The following is a 22,923-nucleotide window of genomic DNA, read 5'->3' as shown; positions in this document are numbered from 1 at the left end:
TCGATTTCGCAATATATGTGCAATGACTGTATCGTGGTATTACCTGCAACTGAGCAATTTACTGGAATTCATCGTTCGATTAAATCGATTCGCGTATGATTGGGTTTCAATTTGAAGTAGATATTTGGCGTGGCAACCTTATCGCAATTCCCACGTTGGCAGACATTTAGAGGGTCAACAGCAATCAAGATTTCCTTTAGAATATCTCGAAGATGGGGCGACGGGGTTACAAAGGTCAACCGAGACACTAGTCATTATTCAAGCAGGACGTGATTTATGGAAAGAAGGTATCCCGTATCTTTCATGGGAGCAGAATAGATGCAGACTTTCGGCGTTACCCGTGACAAACGGTCTAATCCCTTTGTGTCGCTCTAATCTCGAATTCGGAAGTACTTCTCACACCTTTGCGTGAAAAGATGGCACTTGAAATTTTTAAGTGTTGAAATTAAAGAATTTTTGAGTATTCAAACCTGTGGATCTTCTGACCTTCAAATTTTTAATTATTCGGATCTTGATATTTTCAAATATTTCATTAATCAGATCTTGATATTTTAAAATATTTCATTAATCAGATCTTGATATTTTAAAATATTTCAATAATCAGGGCTTGAAATGTTCAAATATTTCATTAATCAGATCCTGATATTTTCAAATATTTTATTATTCTGATCTTGATATTTTCAAATATTTTATTATTCAAATCTTGACATTTTCAAATATTTTATTATTCAGATTTAATATTTTAAAATATTTCATTAATCAGATCTTGATATTTTCAAATATTTCATTAATCAGATCTTGATATTTTCAAATATTTCAATAATCAGAGCTTGAAATGTTCAAGTATTTTATTATTCAAATCTTGATATTTTCAAATATTTCATTAACCCATGAAGAAGTTACGACTTCGCCGAATTCCTATTACTACAAACTATTCCCCAATGTTTGAAACAGACAACTAGCTGTACGAATATCTTCCAAAAGAGCAACCGATTTACAATGAAATCGCAGGCGGTAAAACTTCTGGCTATACAAAGGACTTAAACAAAGAGTTCCGTTCATAGAAATATTACGAACGGGATCGCTAAACGAAACCCGCTTCTGCATTGACGAACGCCGGCGACCGATTCACGACGAAACATTTTCCCAGCGCGTCGAAAATATTCGCGTGTTTACAAAACAGTGTTACAAAGTCCAACGCGAAGCCAGTTCTTTTTTTTCCCAGCACTCACGTGGACGAACATCGCGTGATTTGCTAACATTTTCCGAGGCGATGTCGAACGGTTTCCATCGAACCAACGCTCGATTTCCGAGGCAGCGTTCCGTTATACAAAACGTCGCAACGTCACGGTAACGTTCAACATTCCTTCCAACTGCGCCTCAATGGAAAACACGAAAAATACCTTTGCGTTACATTAACGCTCTCTGCGTTTTCGCAGAGCCCAGTCCACCTGGAAATTAGAACGGGTGTCAATCTGACGGGAACTGGAAGCGGAAATTATTCATAATTCGGTGACGTGGTTCAAATGAACGACGCGATCGTTCGGCGAGATCAATTTGCATGTAAAAAAGCTGTAGTAGATAATCAAACAATAATAAAGACTAAACGCGAGAAAAGAGAGAATAGAAGACACCAAGCTAAAATTGAGAAACATTTTGGAGTACAATAAAGAATCTTACCAACTGTCGAATTATACATAAATAAAGCTACGATAAAGACTTATATTCAAAATCTGTAATTCTAAAAAGTATTTAAAACTCATCTAACTAAAGAGTCAAAGAGACAAAATTAACAAGCTGCAATCAACGCAAGCCTACCAGCAACCCCACATCGAATCCCCAAAAACGACCGAAAGAGCTCGAGGAAGCCGAGGATAAAGAAAAAAATGAATTTCTTATGTACCGATTGACACATGGCGGCGTAGACCCGGCGCTCCTCAAGCTGCACGTGCTGCTGTGGCTGTTCTGTTTGGTATAAATCGGCCGGTTGCTCGGCGGCGACACGCTGACACGCTCGGCGATGCGAAATCGCGGCACGGTCGGCTTGTGGTAAATCATCGTTCGATCGGGATCGTTCACAGAAACAACACAATAACGCCGGTCACAGTTCCATTTCAAGATCGAGGCCCGAGTATCACTGGCGATCGGTTCTCCCCGGTCAGCGGGAAAAAGAGAGGATCGATGTCGGCTGCCGACGACAAGCCTCGAAGCGACGTGTGGACGCGGCCGCGGCCGGCGAGCGATTTGACCGCTCCGGAAGTCGCGGAATTCGAAGTGGCTCGCGTCTTATTTAGGGGAGGGCCGCGATCGGGGGACCCTGGCCACGGGAATCTCGAGATCGCGCCGCGCGCGCCGAGGGGAACGATGCTGCTGGCGAGGAAGCTCGACGCGGAGTATCGAGGGAGCGAGGCGGCCGCCAGCGATTTCGCCCGGCAGAGCGGCATTAGAGACTGGCCGTCGAACGAGCCGACCACGGGGCTCGCAATAATAAAGCGTATCGCGGCCTATCAGAGGCTGCTTTGATTCCCGCGGCCTGCGGATCAGCTGTGCGCCCCGCCAGCGGAACCCGCGGACCGAGAACGAAGTTCGAGGAAACGCGCCGTTTGTTTCTCTTCGCGAACGGCCCCCGACTCTCGACGGTTTTGTTGGCCCTTTCGCGCGGGATAATGAGTCAGACTCTGTTATTCGAGCAGAAATGGGCAGAACGAGGCGGGGTCTTTTGTACTGTGGCATCTTAACCCTTTGCCTTGTGATTTCTCAACTGTGATTGACGAGACTACCTTGTATAATTCATTCGAGGAATGAGGAAAATTCGGGGTGTATTGTATGTCTTCACTTGCTTTGCATTATAATAATTGATGAGGGAAAAGTAGTATTTAAGTTGAATTCAGAAGGATTGAGTTATGTTTATTTGATAAGGGAAAAGTAGTATTTAAGTTGAATTCAGAAGGATTGAGTTATGTTTGTTTGATAAGGGAAAAGTAGTATTTAAGTTGAATTCAGAAGGATTGAGTTATGTTTATGTTTGTTACATTATCTTTGAAATCTTTGCAACGAGTCTACCACGATATTATAAAGCAAGGGGTTAACCCTTAACGACAGGTTTCTCTTTGAGGACAGGACTGGCTTAAACTTTTGTTTCTTTTAACACTGCAACTACTAGATGGATAAATTGACCAGTTCCTAATTTCTTCTTCTGCAATTACTGTAAAGGTACAGACACTTGTTTGAGAAATGATTAAAGCAGATTTATTGAAATGTTTATAGATTCGTAGTTTTTATGAAGAAACTTTGAAAAGATGCTTTGAGTGATCGTTAGTTCTAGTGTTAATCAAAATCTGAATTATATATTGTGTTAAATAGGAAAAGAAAAGAATGTCAGTTCTTGGTAGTTGAATAATCAAATTATTCGTTAGCAGCTTCGATTTTGGACATTGCTGCTTGAAGTCATTACGGAGATATTCGATTGTAAAGGGTTAATATACTCAATGAATTTTGTTCAATGTGTACAAGTTATATTTTGCTCTTAAAGTGTAGTTTTGAAATAAAATATTAATTTATATTTGAAGTTCCCTTAACATGATTGTATTTTTATGTATACATGTTGTGCTGGAATACAGAATAATTCTAATTTTTCCAACGACGAGTTGAGTTTACCTTTTCGAGTAGAAGTGTGATTTTTCTGGATTTTGTTTCGGTTTATCATTGAGGTATACCACCATAGCTGCATTTGCTTGTTTAACGTGTTTAATATTTCATATAGAATATCCGTTTTACGATAATGACGGCTGGGTAGTTATTAAAATTTTTAAGTGTTAAAGGAAAGTGGCTAACGTTGTTTTCTTCGCATCAGGCTGCTAAAGTTAATTAGGTTATGAATTTTTCATTGCCTTCGTTTATGTTTCATTTTCGAACGAAAGAATTATTATTGCAGCAAGATTATTATTATTGCAGAGAAATTACTGGATGTAACAGGTTAACCGCGAATCCTCGTGTATCGAGTACGCATCAGTGTTCGTTGCTTTGCGCGACTGGTCAAATAACAGTGCCGTATTAAGCATCTGGCGTTTAACACTTGGTTTACGGTCGTTTAGTCCATTGTTCCTAGAGTAATTCGAATAGCTAGATCTTGGAAATTAGAAATTCAATATTAAACTATTAGGATATACATTCGTGTAATTGCACCAATCAAAACCGACATAAACGTTGGTCAAGTAATGTTTATAAAATTTAATGCGCATCAAACTAACGTACCGGTTTTGAAATGTCATTTAAAACTCTGCGTACCTTTCGTTCACTTAACTTCACATCGATTCCTATAATGTCCGATTAATCAATTTCTCAATTTTTATCTTTCCTTCTGTTTCACTTTTTAAGAAGACAAATTTATCGTTCAACTTGTTCACCATTATTTCATAACCAGTTTTTCACTTACGGTAAGAGTAAGTAAATAAGTACAACGTGGTCGCTCAGAAGCCAGTGTAGTCAAGTCGTTTCTTCTGATTTTTGTAAATTTTAATGCAATAAAACCCCTTCTTTTTGTAGCTTCTGAATATATCGTACAATCATTTCAGAAGTCAAAACATTAATCTTCACAATTTTCTTTTCTTAGTCGCACCTGAGCGACTCAAGTTTATTTAATTTATTATTTATACTGTAATTACCGAGCACTTTTGAATATTTCTTTATAAAAGCTACAATCCGTTTATTAAGATTTCAATATTGTTCACATTTTAGCCTAGGTATCAATCAGCGTCTGTAGTAATTTCTTAAAAAGGTATTCGCGCCTTTTCAGTAATCGCGAAAGAAATGATCAAGGAATGTGTCATAATTTCTAGTATTAATGAAGCTGGTCGAGCAGACGGATTCCTCGGACTGGTTTCCGACGAATCGAGAAAGTGATACGGACAAACGATTCCCTTTGAGATAACGACGAGAAGCATCTGGCGAATTCGTCTCGGTTAGACGACAGCCGGCGCACGGTTCGGCTCGCGCGGTTTCTACGGTCCGCTCACGGCGCGCCGCGGTCACAGCGAATTTCACAACAGGTTGAACGCACCGCCACACTTTCCGCGCGTACACCAACGTGCGAATTCCAATAAATTTTCAAACGTCACCCGGCGAACGAATTCCTCGTTATGCTTTCCTGCGCCACGATCGCAAGAAGATTTTGCCCTCCCCCCCCCGGGACTGCCACTGTTTGCATACGATTTGCATAAAATTCCGCCTCATTTTCCGTGCAATTTATCGACGCCTCCACCGTAATGCCTCCGCTCCTTTGAGCCACCGCGGTCTGATTAAATTTCGAGGAACATTCGGGAATCCGGGGGGACGAGAGTACAGTCGAATGTGTTAATTATCGGAAGACACTGCTGGATCTTCGAAAGTCGTCGGAAGAGAAAATGTAATTTCGCGAGATGTTTCTATGCGTCGAACGAAGAATTGATTATCGGAATAATCGTTCGCCGGAAATATAGTACAGAGACGTTCGATGGAAGTGAAAGTTGATCAAATTACAGTTACACGGGAACGATACAAATTTCTTCGACGTAGGATCGATTATTTCCGACGACCTTCTTCGATCCGCCGCTCCATTGAATATTCTTCGCGGCGGGAAGAAACGTGAGTGTCGTAAGAATACCGGGATCTCTGTTTCTCAAACAGCGCACGTTTTGCGCAACGGGACGCTATTTTGCCAAATATGATTGAACGCTTGACAATTGCGCAAGAACGGGACGTTTCCATCTCGCCTTAAACGCCACCTGCGATCGGCTCACCTTGAACCAAACAGAACTAACCTACTCCCGATGCACCGTTCCCCGCGAAGTGTTCACAACACCTGCCGTTCTTCGACGCTAACGAACCGCCATGAGCCGGGGCTCGCGATGATTCTGCGATTCCCGTTTAATCGAACGGACCGCGAACAAAGCCGCGGTTGTGACCAATCTCGGCCGGTCGCGCGCGCTAATTATCAGTCTGCGTCTCGCGAGGCATGCAAGTGGGTGGCTATCTGGCCGCCGAGCGCAGCGGACACAAGAAAATCGCGAGAAAATCATTCGACCGACACCGTCGGTCTCCGCGGAGAAAGCCAACGTAAGAATTTTCTAGAGGCCGACGACGGACCCTTTGATCTGCCTGAAAAACGCGCGCGACGAACTTTCGGGAATGTCGTTCCTCTGTGAATTCGAGTTCTGAGATGCCGGCTGGAAATAAATAATGCGATTACTGTCGCTGATTGTCATAGAGAAAGCCGCTGTAAGAATTTCATAGAGATCTACTGACGCTTTCATCTGTTTGAAAAACGCCCGAAGAACTTTAGAAATTGTCATTTTTCTGTATGATAAATTCTAGTTCGGAGGCGGTAGAAATTGTTCTGTACAATGACTACGTAGGGGTGAAACAATTTCGATGATCACTCATCGATCGTCATCGATCATCAATGAGAAAGCTGCCATAAGAATTTCACAGAGATCGAAGGACGCTTGTCTTGGAAAATATTCATGAAAAACCGTAAAGAACGTCGTTTTTCCGTAACGAGTTCAAGTTCAGAAATACTGGAAGTTGTTCCGGATAATAACTACATAGGGTTGCTTGAAATAAATAACTGGATGATCGATGCAGTCGTCGATGCTCACAGGGAAAGCGACTTCATAAGAATTTCATATTGATCGCCGGGTACTTTGAACTATCTGGAACGCGACGGGAGACTTTCGCGAACTTCGTTTCTGCGTAGCGAATCTAGGCTTGGAAATGGTGGACGAATAAATTTGAGGATGTCCGTGGGATGTATGAATAAATAATAAAGAGGGGAACGATAAAATACGGATAATAAAGCACGAATAACACGGACAATTGTTTTCTCAATTGACGCAGTCGAATTTCGAGAGAAAGCGGACGTCTGGATACCAATTTCTTATCGATCACCCGACAGCCGAACGAATCGGGCGCGTGCGTGAGAAACTTTCGCGAATTTCATCCATCAATGTTGAATCTTAACGCCCGAACCGCTCGATGATCTGAAAGAGAAACTGCAACTGTTTACGCGGCGGGAGTTTATCGGCGGGCATTATCGTCGATGATGAGCAATGCGGTTTTTCGAAATCGCCGGGCATTTCCTTTCTCCGAGCGCGGCGTTTTGTTGCCATTGCGAGAATTAAACGTGAATCACCGCGGGCGACCTCGTTTGTTGGATCCGTTGAAGGATCAAGGACTCCCGACGGGCGCGCCACGTAAATTTCACCGTCTAAATACGTCATATTTTCTGGTTAACGAAGTGTCAGACACTCGGGAACGCGGCCCGCACTAATTCCGCGGGTCGTGTCAACAGGACCGCTAACCAGCATCGTTAATACGTCTTCGAACGTGTAGCCGGCGAAAGAAAGTCCTCGCGGGACACGTAGAATCATTAAAAATATTCATAATTCTTTCGTAGAATCTGCTCCGGGATTCTTTACTCGCTTTTTCCGCGTCGCGTGCGACCCTTTATTTCGTTCGCTTAATAACGAGACGCTATATCCTTCGTCGCCGCCATTTAAACGGAACGAAGTGTCTAACGTCTAATCGTGGACACGTGACACGATCCAGCTTGCAGTGGACGAAGCACTCGAGCTTCGTCTCGAGAGGCGACGATGAAGATCTACCGAGAAATCACGATTACGTCTTATAATCGAACGACTGCGCGATATCGGAGATAAAAGCTTGAGTCAGCGTCGCGATATTGGATTTCATGGTCATGTTTACACGTCGATCGTATCGTGTGTATACGAATCCGTACCGAGGAAAGTCACGTCGCAGTAGAAATTCTACATGGCAATGACTTTTTAGTTTGTCTTTCGGCGCATGCCTCGCGGAACGGGGTGGGAGTGGATTCTTGAGTAATATATTATCGAGTGAAAAGCATTCGGAGGCATCATACGAATATAATCATCATTTATAGCTTGACCACCGCGTCCTCTGTAACCGGACACCGTTTGCGGACGAAAGTACAGACACATGTGGTCGATTACCGCAGGTTTATCACGTTGCAACTACTATACACAGTCGGTTCTGGGGAATCAGTTAAATTTTACCCACACTGTTCGGTAACGCGAAACCTTTGAAGGCTTCTTTGTGCCTGGAATTTACAACTGAGGCGTTTGGTATCTTACTATTGAAGTCGTTCTTCAATGAACAGTTAAATGAACTTCGAAGTACTACGCTGATCACGTGGAGTCTGTCGTTTTCATTTACGCTCTTTGCAGCTTGGAATAGAACAATGATTCCACGTTTAATCAGAATTATATCGCATGCTGCTTGAAATTCGAAGGTTTCAACCCTTTGTAGACGTCGATATTTTGACGAGAAATATTCAGATTTGGAGTAAGTTGTAAACGAATGATTTAATTACTTGAATAGCAAGGGATCACAGTATAGTTTCCTTTTCTCTAATTGTTTAAGCATTCGACGTATAATTTAGCTTCATGTGTCGCAAATTTTGTGTACTTAAAGAATCTGCGTCTGCAGAAGGTTAAAGTTGATATTTAACCATAATATCGCATTAGAATTTTTTATTTAGAACAGGGAATACCAAACAAATAATTTTTCTTTAACACTAGGTTTACGGACATTTATTGTACGGTTTATGTTACTGTTCCTAGAAAAATTCGGTTCTATTCGGATTTTGAAGTTAGATGTTTAAAAATAGACAATTAAGGTACACACTGGTGCAATTGCATCAATCAAAGTCGGCGTGAACATTCACCAAATAGTATTTATAAACTTCGATATGCGTCAAATTGACGCGCCCCGTAAACCTAGTGTTAAATAACAATGAAATAACATCGTTCACTTTTCTTCTATTCAGAAATTCGATATACAACATATAAGTTAGCTTTTCGCGGAGATTCCGAGCACCTGAACGAAACCACGTAAAGAGGTAAATTCTGGAATATAAAATTTCATACGTCTAGCTAGCGTATTACACGGGTATGTTCATCCGACCGTGTTTTATGATCGTCCCGTCTGCATGAATGAAACAATGGGACTATAAATATGTATAACGAAACTGAGCAGCGAGGAAAAAAAAGAATATACGCGTTGATGAGCCCCGAGCAGCGACACGCGGTCACGATTTCCCCGTGGCCACCAAAGCACGTACTATTCCCATACATCCGGCATCCGGGCTGGGAACAATGTCAACGGTCGATGCCAATGAACCGCGTTCGGAATTCCACTTTCAATTCTTCGACGCGCCGATATAAACCGCCGTGAACTACCACCTCCCTCGCGGCCACGTCATTGAAAGTTATTTAGGTTACGAAACCGCGTAAACGATTGTAACACGTCGGATAAGAGATAACGGGTCCGCGTTTTCAGACACGTAACAGCGCAAGCACGGTGTGTGACGCGGAGGACAGGTTCTGCGTTACTGTATCGTGACCGGTGAACTATGGATTCCGTGCACTTGCTGCGTCGACCGGTTTGCGAACGAGAAAAAGGTGACTTTTGTTTCAACGTTCGCCTCAACCCTTCAAGAACGAACGTCCTTTTACGCGAAGCTTCATGCTTAGAGTAGAGCGGCAGAGTAATTATTCGAATTGTAGGAGATCAGAATTATAATTCTCCTTTTCTATGGTATTTAGGAGTGAGTTGTAGAATTTAGCTTCCTTTGTTGAAAGTTTTGAACACTTAAAAATGCTCATCCGCGGAGGGTGCAATTGTCGGCCGAGTTAATGGACGTTGAGAGGACGTGACTGGAGACTTGGCAACGTTAAATTGACCCTTTGAAAGAATAGGAAATCCGTTCGACGGGACAAATGGAAGAGGATGCCGAAGACGTGGACGGACACGGCGGGTCTAAATGCTACCTCAATTATTATCACCGGATGCGACCGATATGCCGTTGCCGAAAAGATACACAGCACTTGACATCCCTGGGCGGCGGTAATTTTAGCCCGTTACACGACATTTACGAGGATACAGCCGGGAACATTTATTCGTTCGAGAAAAGGAATGCGCGCGACGCTCACGAGGGATGACTTCCCGCCGCTCCTGATTTGTCCACGATGACTGTGACGGCGCACGTGGCCGTGGGAAAACAGAGCGTCGCCACGGTCGGTAACTTTCAAAAGAATCGTCGGTGCACGGCTCTCGGAATAATATTTAACGAGCGACGAAACCACGAAACGTTTTACGAATTGTTCAATGGGAGGAATCGTTGAACCACTGATCAACGTATATCGACACTGAACCCAGACAACTTGCAACTACATTGAAACAAAATTACACAAAATTTCCTTCTATGTTTCTAGAAGTTAACCCTTTGCACTCGGAAGTTTGTCACTAGAAATGCTTAACATTTCTTGTCGAGACAAAGACGATAAGCTAACTCGAAGGGAAATCAGTATATTAAGAGATAAAGCTATTTATTCCAGTATTTCACGTGTCAAGGCATTATAAAGTTCAACATTAAATATCAGATTCTATAGTTTTACTGCGTCAAATCAACTGGTGACTAAGTTACCAAGTGCAAAGGGTTAAAGACATAGGATATTGACTTTAGGCGAAATGAAGGAAAATAGTCGTTCGTACAATGGAAAGGACTCATCGTGTCTCAGGGGCTGTCTAAACTGTGGTATGCAGATGTTATAGATAAATTGTGGATCTAGTAGATCAAAGGGTCGCATGACCATGGGGAATTTAGAGTTTAGCAATGAGGAGATCCTAGAGTCACCTGTCGGACCAAAACCTCTACTTGACAAGTTCCACTCGACAAGTAGAAACAGTGGTCAACGATCAGACTCATTTAACCATGCCTCGTTCGATGCTGGCATGTTGAAACTCTGTTTTCGCGAAAAAGTAGTCTATACACACCTTCCATCGAGTGTTCATTATGAATCACCCTTTTATCTCCGATCGTATGGGAACCGAAGAAAAAATCGTTCCGCGCGATTAGAAAGTCGAATGGAGGATCAAAAGGAACTCCAGCAACGCGACTGAGGGGAGAGTGCGAGAGTTGAAGGTCACTGACAAGTCGTCAAAACAATTCCGTCATTCTTTTTACCACAGCCCGCCGGGGGACTGCTATTTTGATCGGCGCCACAACCGGTGTCTAGACCGAGGCAAGTTATTCTCGGCTCGCGCTTTAGTGCCATAATAAGCGCGACAAAGGCATTCCCTTGCTGCCATCTGTTAGAGAATGTAGCCAACCGCTCGGATGTGATTGACTCTGCTCCGCGGAACCGCGAGAGGCCTCGCGGTAAACAATAGCGTTCGCCTGGATTACGTCGGCCGAGTAACTCGTTGGGACACGAGCCAAACCACCGGGTCTTTCGTTTCCCTGCGATCGCGCGGCGCTGATAGTTCCCGGTATTCCGGACGTTGGCCACCGAAACGACACGCACGGTACGGTCTAACGTTATTGTTTGGCGCACATGCACCGGTACGGGTGTGTACAGAATTTTTTGCTCTTCCGTTTCCATCGGTTGCTCCCTTCGTTCCACTGGAATCTATAAATGGCGAGCCTTCTCGCGAAGGAAAATTGCCTAGAGTCAAACTGGTTTACTTTCTTTGTATGTTTACATTTTATGTGCCAGTATATACGTTTCACATTTGTGTTCGATGTGTGCGTAAAGCGATCCGCAGTCTATTAATCGCGGCCACAGCTACGTCGATAATGCGGATTACGGGTAACAAGATGTTTACTTACCCATCACCTTGAAGCCTATTATCGACCACCTGCGGGGAAAGTGGAGCCGATAATTGCCTGACCAGGTCGTTCCACTCCCTTTCCCTTTGTTGGAACTTCTCCTGCAGCCTTTGCTTCTGCTTCTGATATTCCTTGAACAAGTCACCGTTGTAACTCTGCTCGAGATTATCGCTGCCCAGAGAGGTTCGAACTGGGACCGTGGTGGGATCCGGGATCTTCGCGGCGACGCCGGTCGGCTTCTCAGCTAGGGAGTCCCTTCTGGAACTCCTGGCCGTAGACGGTGCCGGGGATTCCCTGCCTGCGATTCTACGCTCCGGCGTAGAAGTCGCGGAAGGATCTGCTTTGATACCTGAATGAAGAACACACTATGAGACGTGAACGCGCCGAATGATATATTGCTTGTTTGCAATATGCAATCTAAATTCTACAACTTGTCCTTTCTTAAAAAACAGTACTGAGATAAAATAGCAAACGAATGATCGATGAATAAGATATTACTCTTTAAAAGTTGATTTATAACACGGAGCCTCGCTGCGTATGCTCTATTAAACCTTTACATTCGAAAGGCGATTCTGACACTTGATTTGATACAGCAAAATTACGAATATACTTAATATTAAGTTTTGTATGATATATCAGCACGTGGAACATTGAAATAAAATAGGCACGCACCTAGATTTATGTGATTTCTCTTTAACTAGGTTGAAAAAAGTATCGTCCGTCTCATCAGATAACGTCCGATGTTTCCATTGAGAAACTTTCGAGCGCAAAGGATGAACGCGTGACAAATTGCAATGCATAGATAACAAAGTGAAAGTGCCAACCGTCTGGACTCTTCGACTGTCCCCTCGTCCTAGGCGGCGCCTTCGGTTGGCTGTTGTTGCCGGTGGTCTCCTGTATGGAAGGCAGCTGCTGGAATTCGGCGTAGCTCGAGCTGAGGAAGACGTCGCCCTCGTTCTCGAAGAGCCTGTCCACGCTGGTGTTCATCAGCTTGTTGTTCTTGAAACCGGTTAGGTGAAAGCTCGCGAACGACGATCTCGACATGGGATTTATATCGCCGGTGGACAGCGCCATTAGCGCGGCAGACGGTATCGGTGTATTTTTAGGCCCGGGACTCCTCGGGCCGAGGCCGGCCTCCAGAGCCGGCACTAAGCTGCGCGACATCATATCGGCCGCGGACCGCGGCCTGGTGAACGGCATCGCGCTATGCGGGAACGTTTTCGGTTTAATGGGTGTTATCAGCATATGCTCGGTCCACGACGTCTCTAAAGAGGGCCGCTCCAGCCGTTCCACGTCGACGTTCAGCGTCCGTTGCGCGAACGGCACGGCGAACGTGTCCGGTGGTATGCTCTGCAGCCAGGACAACAGACTCAGATCGGAGTCGCTGAATCCTACGGAGCCGTCCAGCAGTCTGGAGAAGTTCATCTCCACCTGGAATTAGAGCGACGAAGGTTTTATATCTTAGGCGTAAGATCATGAAACGAAAGAACAGTATGATATAAGAAGGCCTACTGTTTCTAAAACAAGTATTATCAATAACGGGAATATCTGATAGAAAGAAATACATGGAAGTGAATACGTATAAGAATATTTAAATAGATCTCTATGAAACTGAGTATACCGTTAAGAACAATGGAAAATACAGATATTTGTCCAACTGAAATCTAGTCATCTCAACCGGAATTACTCTACTAAGCAACGAGGTAAAGCCTTAAAGAGCGAAACAGAGAACGAAGTCGCGAGTCCTGATTAATAGTTAGGAACCTTAGAGAACTGTGAACACTGACGAAGTACCTGGCAATTAAAGACATACCTGCTCGCTCTCCTTAGAGCCGGTAGCTTTCGCCTGGCAGTAATTAACGCAGGACTCGTAGAGGATCCCTTTGATGATCAGCTGTATAAGCCGATCGTTCTTCGCCGAGGTGACCGGATGCGCCGGGTCCGAGCTTTTTCTGTCGCCCGGCAGAAACTTCTCCACCAGCGGGTGCACCTCGCGGAAACACTGCACCCTGGCATTGCTGGGATTCCAGTCTTTATACTGCAGGTGGTCGGTGAGTCGCGGCAGGGTCAGCAGGAGGCACAGGCCGCTGTACTCCTCTTTCGAGGGCGCGACCTTCTCTAGGTCGCTGAGGACCTTCACCACCTCCTCGACGGCGTTGTCGACGCTACCGTTCGTCCCGGCCGCGATCAGGTTCGCCTCGGACTTGATGCAGAGCAGCTCGACGTACTTGTGACGGAGGATCGAGTAGGTGAACTTCCGCATGTCGAAGTCCGGCAGAGCCTCCAACGGCTGGATGAACTCCAGCACGTCGTCCCATTGCCCGTCGAGGATCAGCTGACGGAGGAAGAGGACATCGTCGCTGTACTGGCCGTTTATCACGCCTGTCTCCCGCTCCAGCGATAGCTGCGAGATGTGAAGGTCGCGGCTGTGGAGGAACTCCAAGGTTAGTCGTACCACATCCTCCTCGCGCAGCGTCAGATGCGCCGCCGGCATCACGTACCGAATACGCAACCTGGAGCAGTTTCCGGAGCAGAGAATTACAGCCTCGACCTTCTCTGGCGAACGTGACGGGGCTCGATGGAATTTCAATGATAGGGGGGGAAACTGGGATCAGTGTCATTTGTACGCAATGTCGCGGTATGGAGTTGTACAACGTGCTACGGGATTTTGGATATTTTTTTCGAGTCTCGTCGTTGAACCGATTCATAATGAAAGGAATTTTTGGTAATAAACGATTACGTACTGAATTTTCGACTTATAGAGAAGGGAGAAACGAGAGGGAAACATGAATTATAAGCATTCTCTTTTGGGATTAGTGCGGTCGGACGATTAGGAATAGGATAGTTTTGCATAATGTAACAGTACTTGGACATAAACAATGTCACGGTGATTCAATAGATCTTTAAACGTTCGTGCCACCTGTACCAGTCATCGCGTGTACCAATATTCCGTGAATGCGATAAAACTTATTTGTTAACAATCCGGTCGAGAGGAACGTACATACATACGGTTAGAGAACGTAAGGTGGCCGAAGCTAGAATCGTTTTATCTTTGTTCCAGCCACGCCGATCGATAAATCTTGTAATCAACGTAGCACAATCTGATTCACTGGAATTACTGTTCGAACGAGCCGCGATATTGCGAAACCGAATAATGGTATGCGCTTACGGAATGCGCGAAATCCCTGTTTTTGCAAGTTCGTTGCGTTTCGAGGTCACCGGCCCTGCTGACATGCCCTGATTGCCGCGCGAACTGGGTGGATAGATTCGGACGTTGCTCCAGAGCGTTCTCCTACTAAACTACTACGCGAATATTTAACCCCATACCGTCCGCCAAGATCAACAACAGTTCTAAACACAATACTTCGAAAGACTCTCAACTCTTGATTTAGAAATTGAAAATAATATTTTCGTTCCTAATAAGGAAAAAGTAGAAATTACTGTCGTTCAGAATTTTGTTCATTGATGGGATTCAAAGTTAACAGAAAGCAGAATGCTTTTCAACTTACAATTAATAATAAATAGGAAATTTGTGAATGATTGAAGAACGATGAATCACGTATAATTTCCAAACGCAAATCAGCGGAATCCTATTGGAAGTTATTCATACGTCAGTCGGTTGGCCGAAGGAACGTTTTCACCATTTCCATGCTGGCTGGGTCGAGCAGGTAGGCCGGGAAAGTTTGCCGGATCCAAAACGACACGGATTTCCATAAACGTCATTATTATGCAGCGGCCATGTGACGCTGATACTCTATCTCGTCGCAGAAACACATTGAGGCTGCGAATCGGTGAGCCCACAATTTGGTGCAGACTTCTGGGATTTATGTACAGGGTGTGCTAGTTCTATACAGTTACATCGAAAATATACAAGAAACATTTTTCACTTAAAACCTTCTTGCGGGAAGATGAAGATAAAATTTGACTCTTCCTTAATTGAGTAGTCATTTATGAAACACCTTGTATGCATCATAGAATATATTCTCGTGAAAACACTCCGAGGGTATCAAGCTCGAGGTGCAAACGACTTCAAGAAAAAGACGGGTGACAAATCCGTGAAAATTCGCGATCGATTTCGCATATAAGATGATCAAAGTTTGCTCGGACACTGCATCCAATTTATATGGCGAGGATGCCGAATCTTTCAGAGATCGGAGATCAGACGAAATACGGTGAAATGAAAAGCTGGCTTCACGTTAGCCGGAAATTATCGATGAAATGAGACTATCGCCGGGGTCTTGCAATATTTTTATGAAACGCAAGAACAGGTGTCGCTGAATTTTTCGTGAACAAAAAGCGACCTAGATAACGATCCCGCGAATTCCTCAATTACCACACAGTCGTCACGCGCTTGCTCGACAAAAGTGCGTACGATGAGGAAACCGTGAATTCGTGGTGTCAGCAACAGCGAGGATTCATTTACGTGTCTTCGGGGTCGTGCAGTGCAGTTTTGATCGAAGCGTGGAAGGATTAACGACAAGAAATGCAGCGGTGGATATTGGTGAGTGTTTCGTGCCGGTGTCTTTGAAACGTCAACTGTTGTACACTGGTTTGATCAATTGTAGTCGAAGTGTTAACCCTTTGCACTCCAAAGGTGCCTTTCAGTCACCACTTGATTGGTGCATCAAAATTGTAAAATCTCGTATTTAACATTAAGTCAAGACTTCTTAACATTGTTCCCCCTATTTTGTGAATCGATTCCTCGTTGAGTTACTTTAAAAAAATGTCATCTATATCTCATAAAAATAAACTGAATATTTCTAGTGACAAATTTTTGGAGCGCGAAAGGTTAATTATTTTCAAGTAATTTTAAACCGGTCATCTCAGAACTCTCCAGTCTTGAACTTTCTCAACGAATTTTGTAATTAAAATGTAAACCCAAGGAAGAACATTGATGGAACTTGAAAGAAAGTTGTAACGAAAGTCTTCGTCGAGTTGAAGATATTAAAATTAATGACAACAACCGACAGGTTTCAGTGGCGAGCCTTTTAATCGGCGACGCATTCGCCGACGTTCTAGTGCAGCCTGGCTATGGTCAGCCGAGTTCCTTATTGAATCCACACCCAATAGTGCAGCCTCTGTCAACCCTTCAACGCGTTGCGAGTAACCAGTTCACCGATGCAGGATATCATTTAGAGCTACATCCTGTCTACGGAAACTTGGGACACTCTACTCCTGCACTGGGTTACCTCCAAAGTCACGATTTGTCGCCCTATCTGTCGAAGACAGCTCAAAGACGCCTATACTCTGGAAAGTTGGGCACTGTCGGGATTCCCCTCGCGCATCCGATCGTACAACCTCATTATATCCCCTTGGTAAGCGTCACGATAAATGGCACTGTCTGTTGATACGAGTTCATTGCGGATTTTCACACACGATTATTGTCCAAAGGAACTTAAGCAAATAGAATGTAGACAGATACTTATGTTCTCACTTGAAAACGTTAATAAGTGCTACTGATTTATATATTAAGTATTCAAGGTTGTATGACCTTCATACTTTGGATACTACCTATATAGTGACGTACGTTTCGGTTTGAAAATTAATGTTTCTTTTTATTGTCATTGCTACAATCTTCATGTGACAGTGTGCTAGAGCTTCCAACCGAATAAGCGACTAACTTAACTTTCCCTAGGCAGTACATAGTCGGCATACGAGATCGACGATTGAACAGCCCACTGTTGGGATACGCGAGAAGCGCGGTCAGGATGATGTGGCCACGAAGTCGTCCTTAAACGAAAACGTCCCGGAGTCCGTTCGTGTGCCTCTTCAAGGCGGAGAAGGTAGGAAGCTTTCGAACGACAACATAGCTGCACCAAGCACAAAGAAAAACCTCATCGGTAATGGAATTATTCTGTTCAACAGAAAAACGCGTGGAAGTTCGTCAAAGTAAAAACGATCAAACAGGTTTGGTTGCAAACTTGTTAGGCCTGAATCCAGCGAACATGCGTCCCGTACAGAATCAATACCAGGTCGCGGATCCCGCCTTCAGAACCTACCAGCAAACGATCAGCGAGCCCCCAAAGATACTGTCCCAAATAAGTACTCGGTCTACGACGCAGACACAAGCGATGCCGCAGAGTCAAGCCGCAACTTCAGCGCAGAACACAATTCCCAGAATGAATCCCGTCGATTTGGAGAACGCCGCGCTGCTGCGACATGCCTATCAGCAAAGTGGAACGTCGCAGACCACCGTGCGAGACCAACAAAGGAATTTCCCTGACCCTAGACCGGACGCGACCCAGTCGTCGACGGAGACGCAGGGCGACCGCAATAAATCGAAGAACTCCGCAGTGAGTATTACTGTTTGATTATTTATTGGAAACCTAGAGAGAGGACAGTCCATTGTTGGATATTGGAAACTGAGAGTTAGTTGGAGTTAATAGAGTATCGATTGATTGAGCTGGATCCTTGCTACCGGCCACGATATAAATAACAGCGAAATAAACTTCGCCATTATTTCAGCATCAACACTAGAACTACCAGTAAAATTGACTAATTCCTGATTTATTTTCTACAACCATTGAGGCAACAAATGCTTCGAATCTCTACGAGGGATTTAAATAAAGTCAATTTGATTCAGTAGTTCTAGTATTGATACTCCTGATAACGATTAATCAGACCAAAATACTAAACCTCCACCTTCCAGGAGTTCCGAGACGCCAGCAACCCCGAGCTAAGCGACGACAAGGAGCTGGTAGGCTCGAAGTCGAGGCAGCACAATATTAAGACGGTATATCACATACATCAACACAGGCCGCACCTACATTATCGGAACTTCGCGACAGGCGACGGTTACCCTTGCACCTGCTCGAACGCTGGCTACGTGATCTACAACGGCAACGACGCGACGTCTGGCTTGGGGGTGACGCCGCTGAACGTGCAGCAGCCGGCGCAAGTTTATCAACTGCCGATCGCCCAAGAGAACTATTCGCCGAACAGCGAATACGTGGTCCTGCCCCAGGCCTACAGCAATTACGTCGCCAATTACGACTCGAGTTATCCCGGCAGTCCAACAGGAACGTACTGTTTGCAAGACGCATCGGCCGTCGCCTATTAATTGACGTGAACGACAACTGACCGAGAGAATCCAACGGGCACGACAGTTCAACACTTTATTTATTACACTTTACGCGAGCCGCGGGGTGCGACGGAATCCCGTCACGCGGCTCGTATAAAATGTAATAAATAAAGTGTTGAACTAGCTCGCCCGTCGAAATCCGTCCATTTACTGGCCATCAATTACACGGTCCCCACCGCGGAGGCAATAAAAACCGCTGTTAGGCTCTAAGCTCACCGGCCGGCGACCTAACGTCTTCGAATAAAGATATGGCCATCACCGATCGTCGCGTTTATTGCAACCCTCTGTTCGCACTCCTCCGACGATAGTTTACACCTCGAGCGACTCGACGACGCTAACAAGAAGCCTCCGTCTAATTGGTCTTTAGCGCGCGAGCCGGGTTTAAGCGCCGTTACGGTAGTCCTACGGCTTAATCGCGGAAGCGATCCGGACAAACTGCTCCCCGATACCCCGTGAGCTTGATTTAGGGGATGCGTGTTGCGCAACGTTTCGGAAATATTGGATCCCGTTTTCCTCTGGAACATCATGTTTCGAGGATAAAGAAGTTCGCCGAGCATCTTAATAGACGACTTCGTGCTGTGCTAAAACGATGAGCTGTGAATAATTTGACTATCCAAATAACGGGAGATCGATATTTGGTCTTCCTCTTTTCTAGAGTATTCAGAGTTAATCGAATTGATTTTCTAAATAAAACATCCTCGGTGCTTCAATGCGATAAACCGTCCCGACGATCTCAAAGAACCGCGTACTCGTTCGCCTAAGAAGATAAAACGATTTCTGCAAATCCGACGGCGAGACTCTCTCGCGAGTTTTCCCGATCGTTTCCATTCCGGTTCCTTCACGCGTCCCTGACTCGGCTCGGCTTATCCGTATTGCGAAAGATTTCCCCGCATTATTAATACCATCGCCCGGAGCGTCGAACTTTCGACGAGGCTCGCGTGTCCCGGAGACAGAGGCGGCGGAGTCCGAGCGACAATTCGATTTCAGACAATTTGCCGGGAGCGTTAATTGGGCCGAGATCGCGAGGAGAAGTTTCGGTCCCGCGAGAGCCATCGGGCAGCCGGGGAACCGGAAGAGCGGGGCAAACACTGATCGAGCAATTTCTGATTCCTGGCGCCGCCTATTCCGCGCGAAATGCAATTTCTTCGAAGCTGCGAAATTTCGCCCGGGCGTCGGAATGGCGGCCGGATGGGCGGCGTAGGGGACGCCCCTTTGTCGATGTTTGCCATTCGTTACGCTCGTCGAAAGTGCAAGCGACGAGATAAGGAAATTACTGCGAGTAACGAAGTTCGGGATAGGACGGCTGGAGGATACGCTAGCCCGCAAATCCACATCGCTCGATTATGGGCCCGGGATAGGGAACCTCGCGCGGACGAGGTGAAAACGTGGACGCGGATAAATTCTGTATTTATGGCTACGGGTTTCTGTCTACCGGGTGACACGGTGGTTTCAACGGTTCGATTCTGTTGGTACGCTTTCTAGGATTAAGGTGTGTATAATGATTAATGGGCGAGGAATGCTTTTCGGTGTTTTCTGCGAGGATAACGAGCTTTTTCTTTAGAGATTGTCAAGCGAATGTGGGCAATGGAAGATTTATGTCGAATTGGTGAATGATTACCGTTTTTGAAAGTGAAATTTAGTGATTTTGGTGTAACTGATGTGTTTGATTCGTAACGACTGCGAGAAAATTTAAGGAATCGTGATAATATAGATACAAATCCAATACGAAGGTATACGTCCTGAAATTTTTACATTTTTCATTGATGCTTGTGGGATGCATCGGTAAAATTATATTCTAAAGATTGGCACACCCTGTATATCCCGGTGCGCTATGCGGAGGACCGGGAAACGAAGGAAATTCCCTGAGAAGGCTTCAGCCAGACAGGAATTAATTCCTGCAGAGGAAGATGCGACAATTTATAACCTTTATGTAAATGAAGCGTTTACGCAGAACCCCTGGGTATCCCGATGTTTTTCAGTTATCGGGTGTCTAGGCGCGAATTGATGGATTCCATCGATTTATGTATTCCATTACCCTTTCGCGAACGAGAGGAATTTACGATCCTCGATATTATCTTGCGTTTTAAGTTGAGGTATCGGTCAATATTTCACGCGGTACTGTTTGTTTCGGTGATATACGCGTCGAGCGAGAAAAATGACAAATTGAACCTTTGTTCCATGAAACTTCTTTATCCGCTTATCCACCCGGTACGTTTCCGAGCGCGTTAGTTAACAGCACAATGGAAGCAAATTTGTATGCAAATAATAATACAAGTGAATTACATCCAGTGTGCACTTTTATTAGACGTTAACGAGAACGTGGGATGGAATAAAATGGGGGGTTAAAGAGCGTATAGACACACGTGTTTCGCCGTACAGCGTAGAACAAAGGGTAATTCACGTTATCCAGGAGCCGAACAGCCTGATCGCCGATCGGCCCGATAAAATCATCCCTTTATTCGATAATCGTGATCGCGCAACTTAATGGCTGGTTTAATCTGGCATCGTGTAAATGGAAGAACAAGCTAACCCACCATTCGCGGTTCCCAGACACTCGCGTATCGATGCTCACGGAATCAATGGGCCTCACCGTTGAGAACGACCGACGCGAGGTATTTTCATCGTTTCTGCGAAGGCGTATCGCTGATCTCCCTCGTATTTCCCCTAGCAACGCGGATCGAATTCCGCGATTTGCTTAGCCGAGAGAACTGTAAGACGATGCTGAATGATACTATTCGTAACAGCCTTTTGTGCATTTGATAATCGAATATTTTGTAGTACAAAGTAAACGTCTATTGTTATATTACACTCTCGTATTTCTTTGTAAAGAGAGGATATAAACCTGTCTTTAATTTTGGCCGCTCGGCTCGGGAAAATACCTCACTGCGACGCTAAAACGTTCAAAGTGCGTGGAAAATTGTGAAATTTCACGCAAAACGCTCACGGTGCGTCTGCATACGCGTAACCACCGGCGTTTCGCGGTGTATAATTGAAACAAAGTTTCACAATGCTTCCGCTGCGTAGCCGGTTCTTGGTCTGCGTTGCCTGTACAGCTGCGAACAATGTGTACCAATTATCCTGAATATTGTTGGCCATTTCAGCAACTGATTTGTATTTCTATTTCTGTCGCGAATAACTATGTGTGAGAAATAGTAAATCTGTATGCATTTGTGCATTCGAGTGTACGGAACAGAATACAATTTTTTGTCGCAAATATATTTTATATTCTTACAGAGAAAATCATTTCTTTTCTATAGGCAACCTTTAGAAATTCCTTCTCAAACATTGTTAACGGCGTTAACGTTCACCGTTTAATGGATCAGCAGAATGGAAGCATAAAGTGCTAAAAGTCATTTACACCGGCTCTTCAGATAACTTCGTTTCTGTATAATAGCGGAGTTTGCTATTTACGAAGTTACTTCGCCGTGATCGTCGGCGAACTCTCATTTATCGACGCGGTTAATCGACACGAAATCGACGAGGGAAGTGCTTTCATCGCGCGGAAGTTACGAATTCTACGCAAATCGTTCCGCCGCGTTGACCATCATGTAACGGCCGAGGCGAGCACACCGTTATTCACGTAACGAGCAAGCCCGAGTGCTTATAATTAACGATTAATTAAGGGGAAACGGCTTTTCGCAAGAACCAATGATCGATATTCGGGAACAATGTACTGTAACTGAATTATCAGGGGCTGCAATCACTGGCACGCGGGTCAAACAGCTTTTTAGCTGAATTGATCAACAATCACGGTACGATTCGCATTAATCCGCAATCTCTTATCTCAAAACCAACATTTAAAATCGTCGATCATAAACATATTCAAGAAACACATTGAAAATCTCAAGTGTCGATCTCTTTCAGCTTATACTGTCTACTACTCCGCAAAGCTAGGCATTGCCACGGCAACAGCGCGACGTGCCCCAAAGCGTTCGTTGACATCCAACGTAAAAATTGGAGAACCGCGGAATAACTAAACCAACTAATTGTCTGACACTCGCAAAGATTAACCACGTCGTTAGCCTAAGTGATTTCCGCGGCGATAAAGTGCTCCGCAATTTATATACCCGGACAATGATTCAAAGCGGAGTCGGCTGAACGGGCCTGGCAAGTTCGAAGAATGCCCTAGCGGGAAAACCGGCACAAAGACTGAAGT

General features: G+C 44.7%; 2 protein-coding genes across 7 annotated transcripts in view; one reads left to right on the top strand and one right to left on the bottom strand.

Annotated features, from left to right (window-relative positions):
- The window catches only part of LOC116430476 (WD repeat-containing protein 47), a 118,498-nt gene that overhangs the window by 68,778 nt on the left and 26,797 nt on the right, over window positions 1-22,923 (bottom strand). For 3 of the 6 annotated variants that reach the window (XM_031984688.2, XM_031984684.2, XM_031984686.2), the window contains exons 2-4: window positions 13,500-14,199; window positions 12,511-13,117; window positions 11,687-12,035 (exon numbers count right to left, since the gene is read on the bottom strand). In XM_031984688.2, coding sequence (XP_031840548.1) covers window positions 11,687-12,035; window positions 12,511-13,117; window positions 13,500-14,180 — 1,637 coding nt within the window. In that variant the 5' untranslated portion in view covers window positions 14,181-14,199. Of the gene's footprint in view, window positions 1-43; window positions 455-1,403; window positions 1,452-1,903; window positions 2,484-11,686; window positions 12,036-12,510; window positions 13,118-13,499; window positions 14,200-22,923 lie in introns of those variants that run through there. The other 3 variants (XM_076368972.1, XM_031984691.2, XM_076368973.1) reach the window with 3 other exon arrangements.
- Window positions 16,051-19,025, top strand: LOC116430479 (uncharacterized). The gene is made up of 5 exons (XM_076369123.1): window positions 16,051-16,187; window positions 16,657-17,001; window positions 17,322-17,469; window positions 17,552-17,979; window positions 18,336-19,025. Exons 1-5 carry the CDS (start codon window positions 16,170-16,172, stop codon window positions 18,744-18,746), a joined length of 1,350 nt encoding a protein of 449 aa, XP_076225238.1. The 5' UTR covers window positions 16,051-16,169; the 3' UTR covers window positions 18,747-19,025.

The sequence above is a fragment of the Nomia melanderi genome, chromosome 7 (genome assembly GCF_051020985.1).
Source record: "Nomia melanderi isolate GNS246 chromosome 7, iyNomMela1, whole genome shotgun sequence".
NCBI lineage: Eukaryota > Metazoa > Arthropoda > Insecta > Hymenoptera > Halictidae > Nomia > Nomia melanderi.
Note: the sequence above shows the minus strand (reverse complement) of the source record. Positions and strands in the feature narration are given on the sequence as shown.

What these genes read in the sequence shown, in the direction of transcription:
- LOC116430479 (XM_076369123.1), top strand. An exon ending in AACCTCATTATATCCCCTTG is followed by an intron (nt 17,002 to 17,321) that starts GTAAGCGTCACG and finishes AACTTTCCCTAG; the next exon opens with GCAGTACATAGTCGGCATAC. An exon ending in ATAAATCGAAGAACTCCGCA is followed by an intron (nt 17,980 to 18,335) that starts GTGAGTATTACT and finishes TCCACCTTCCAG; the next exon opens with GAGTTCCGAGACGCCAGCAA.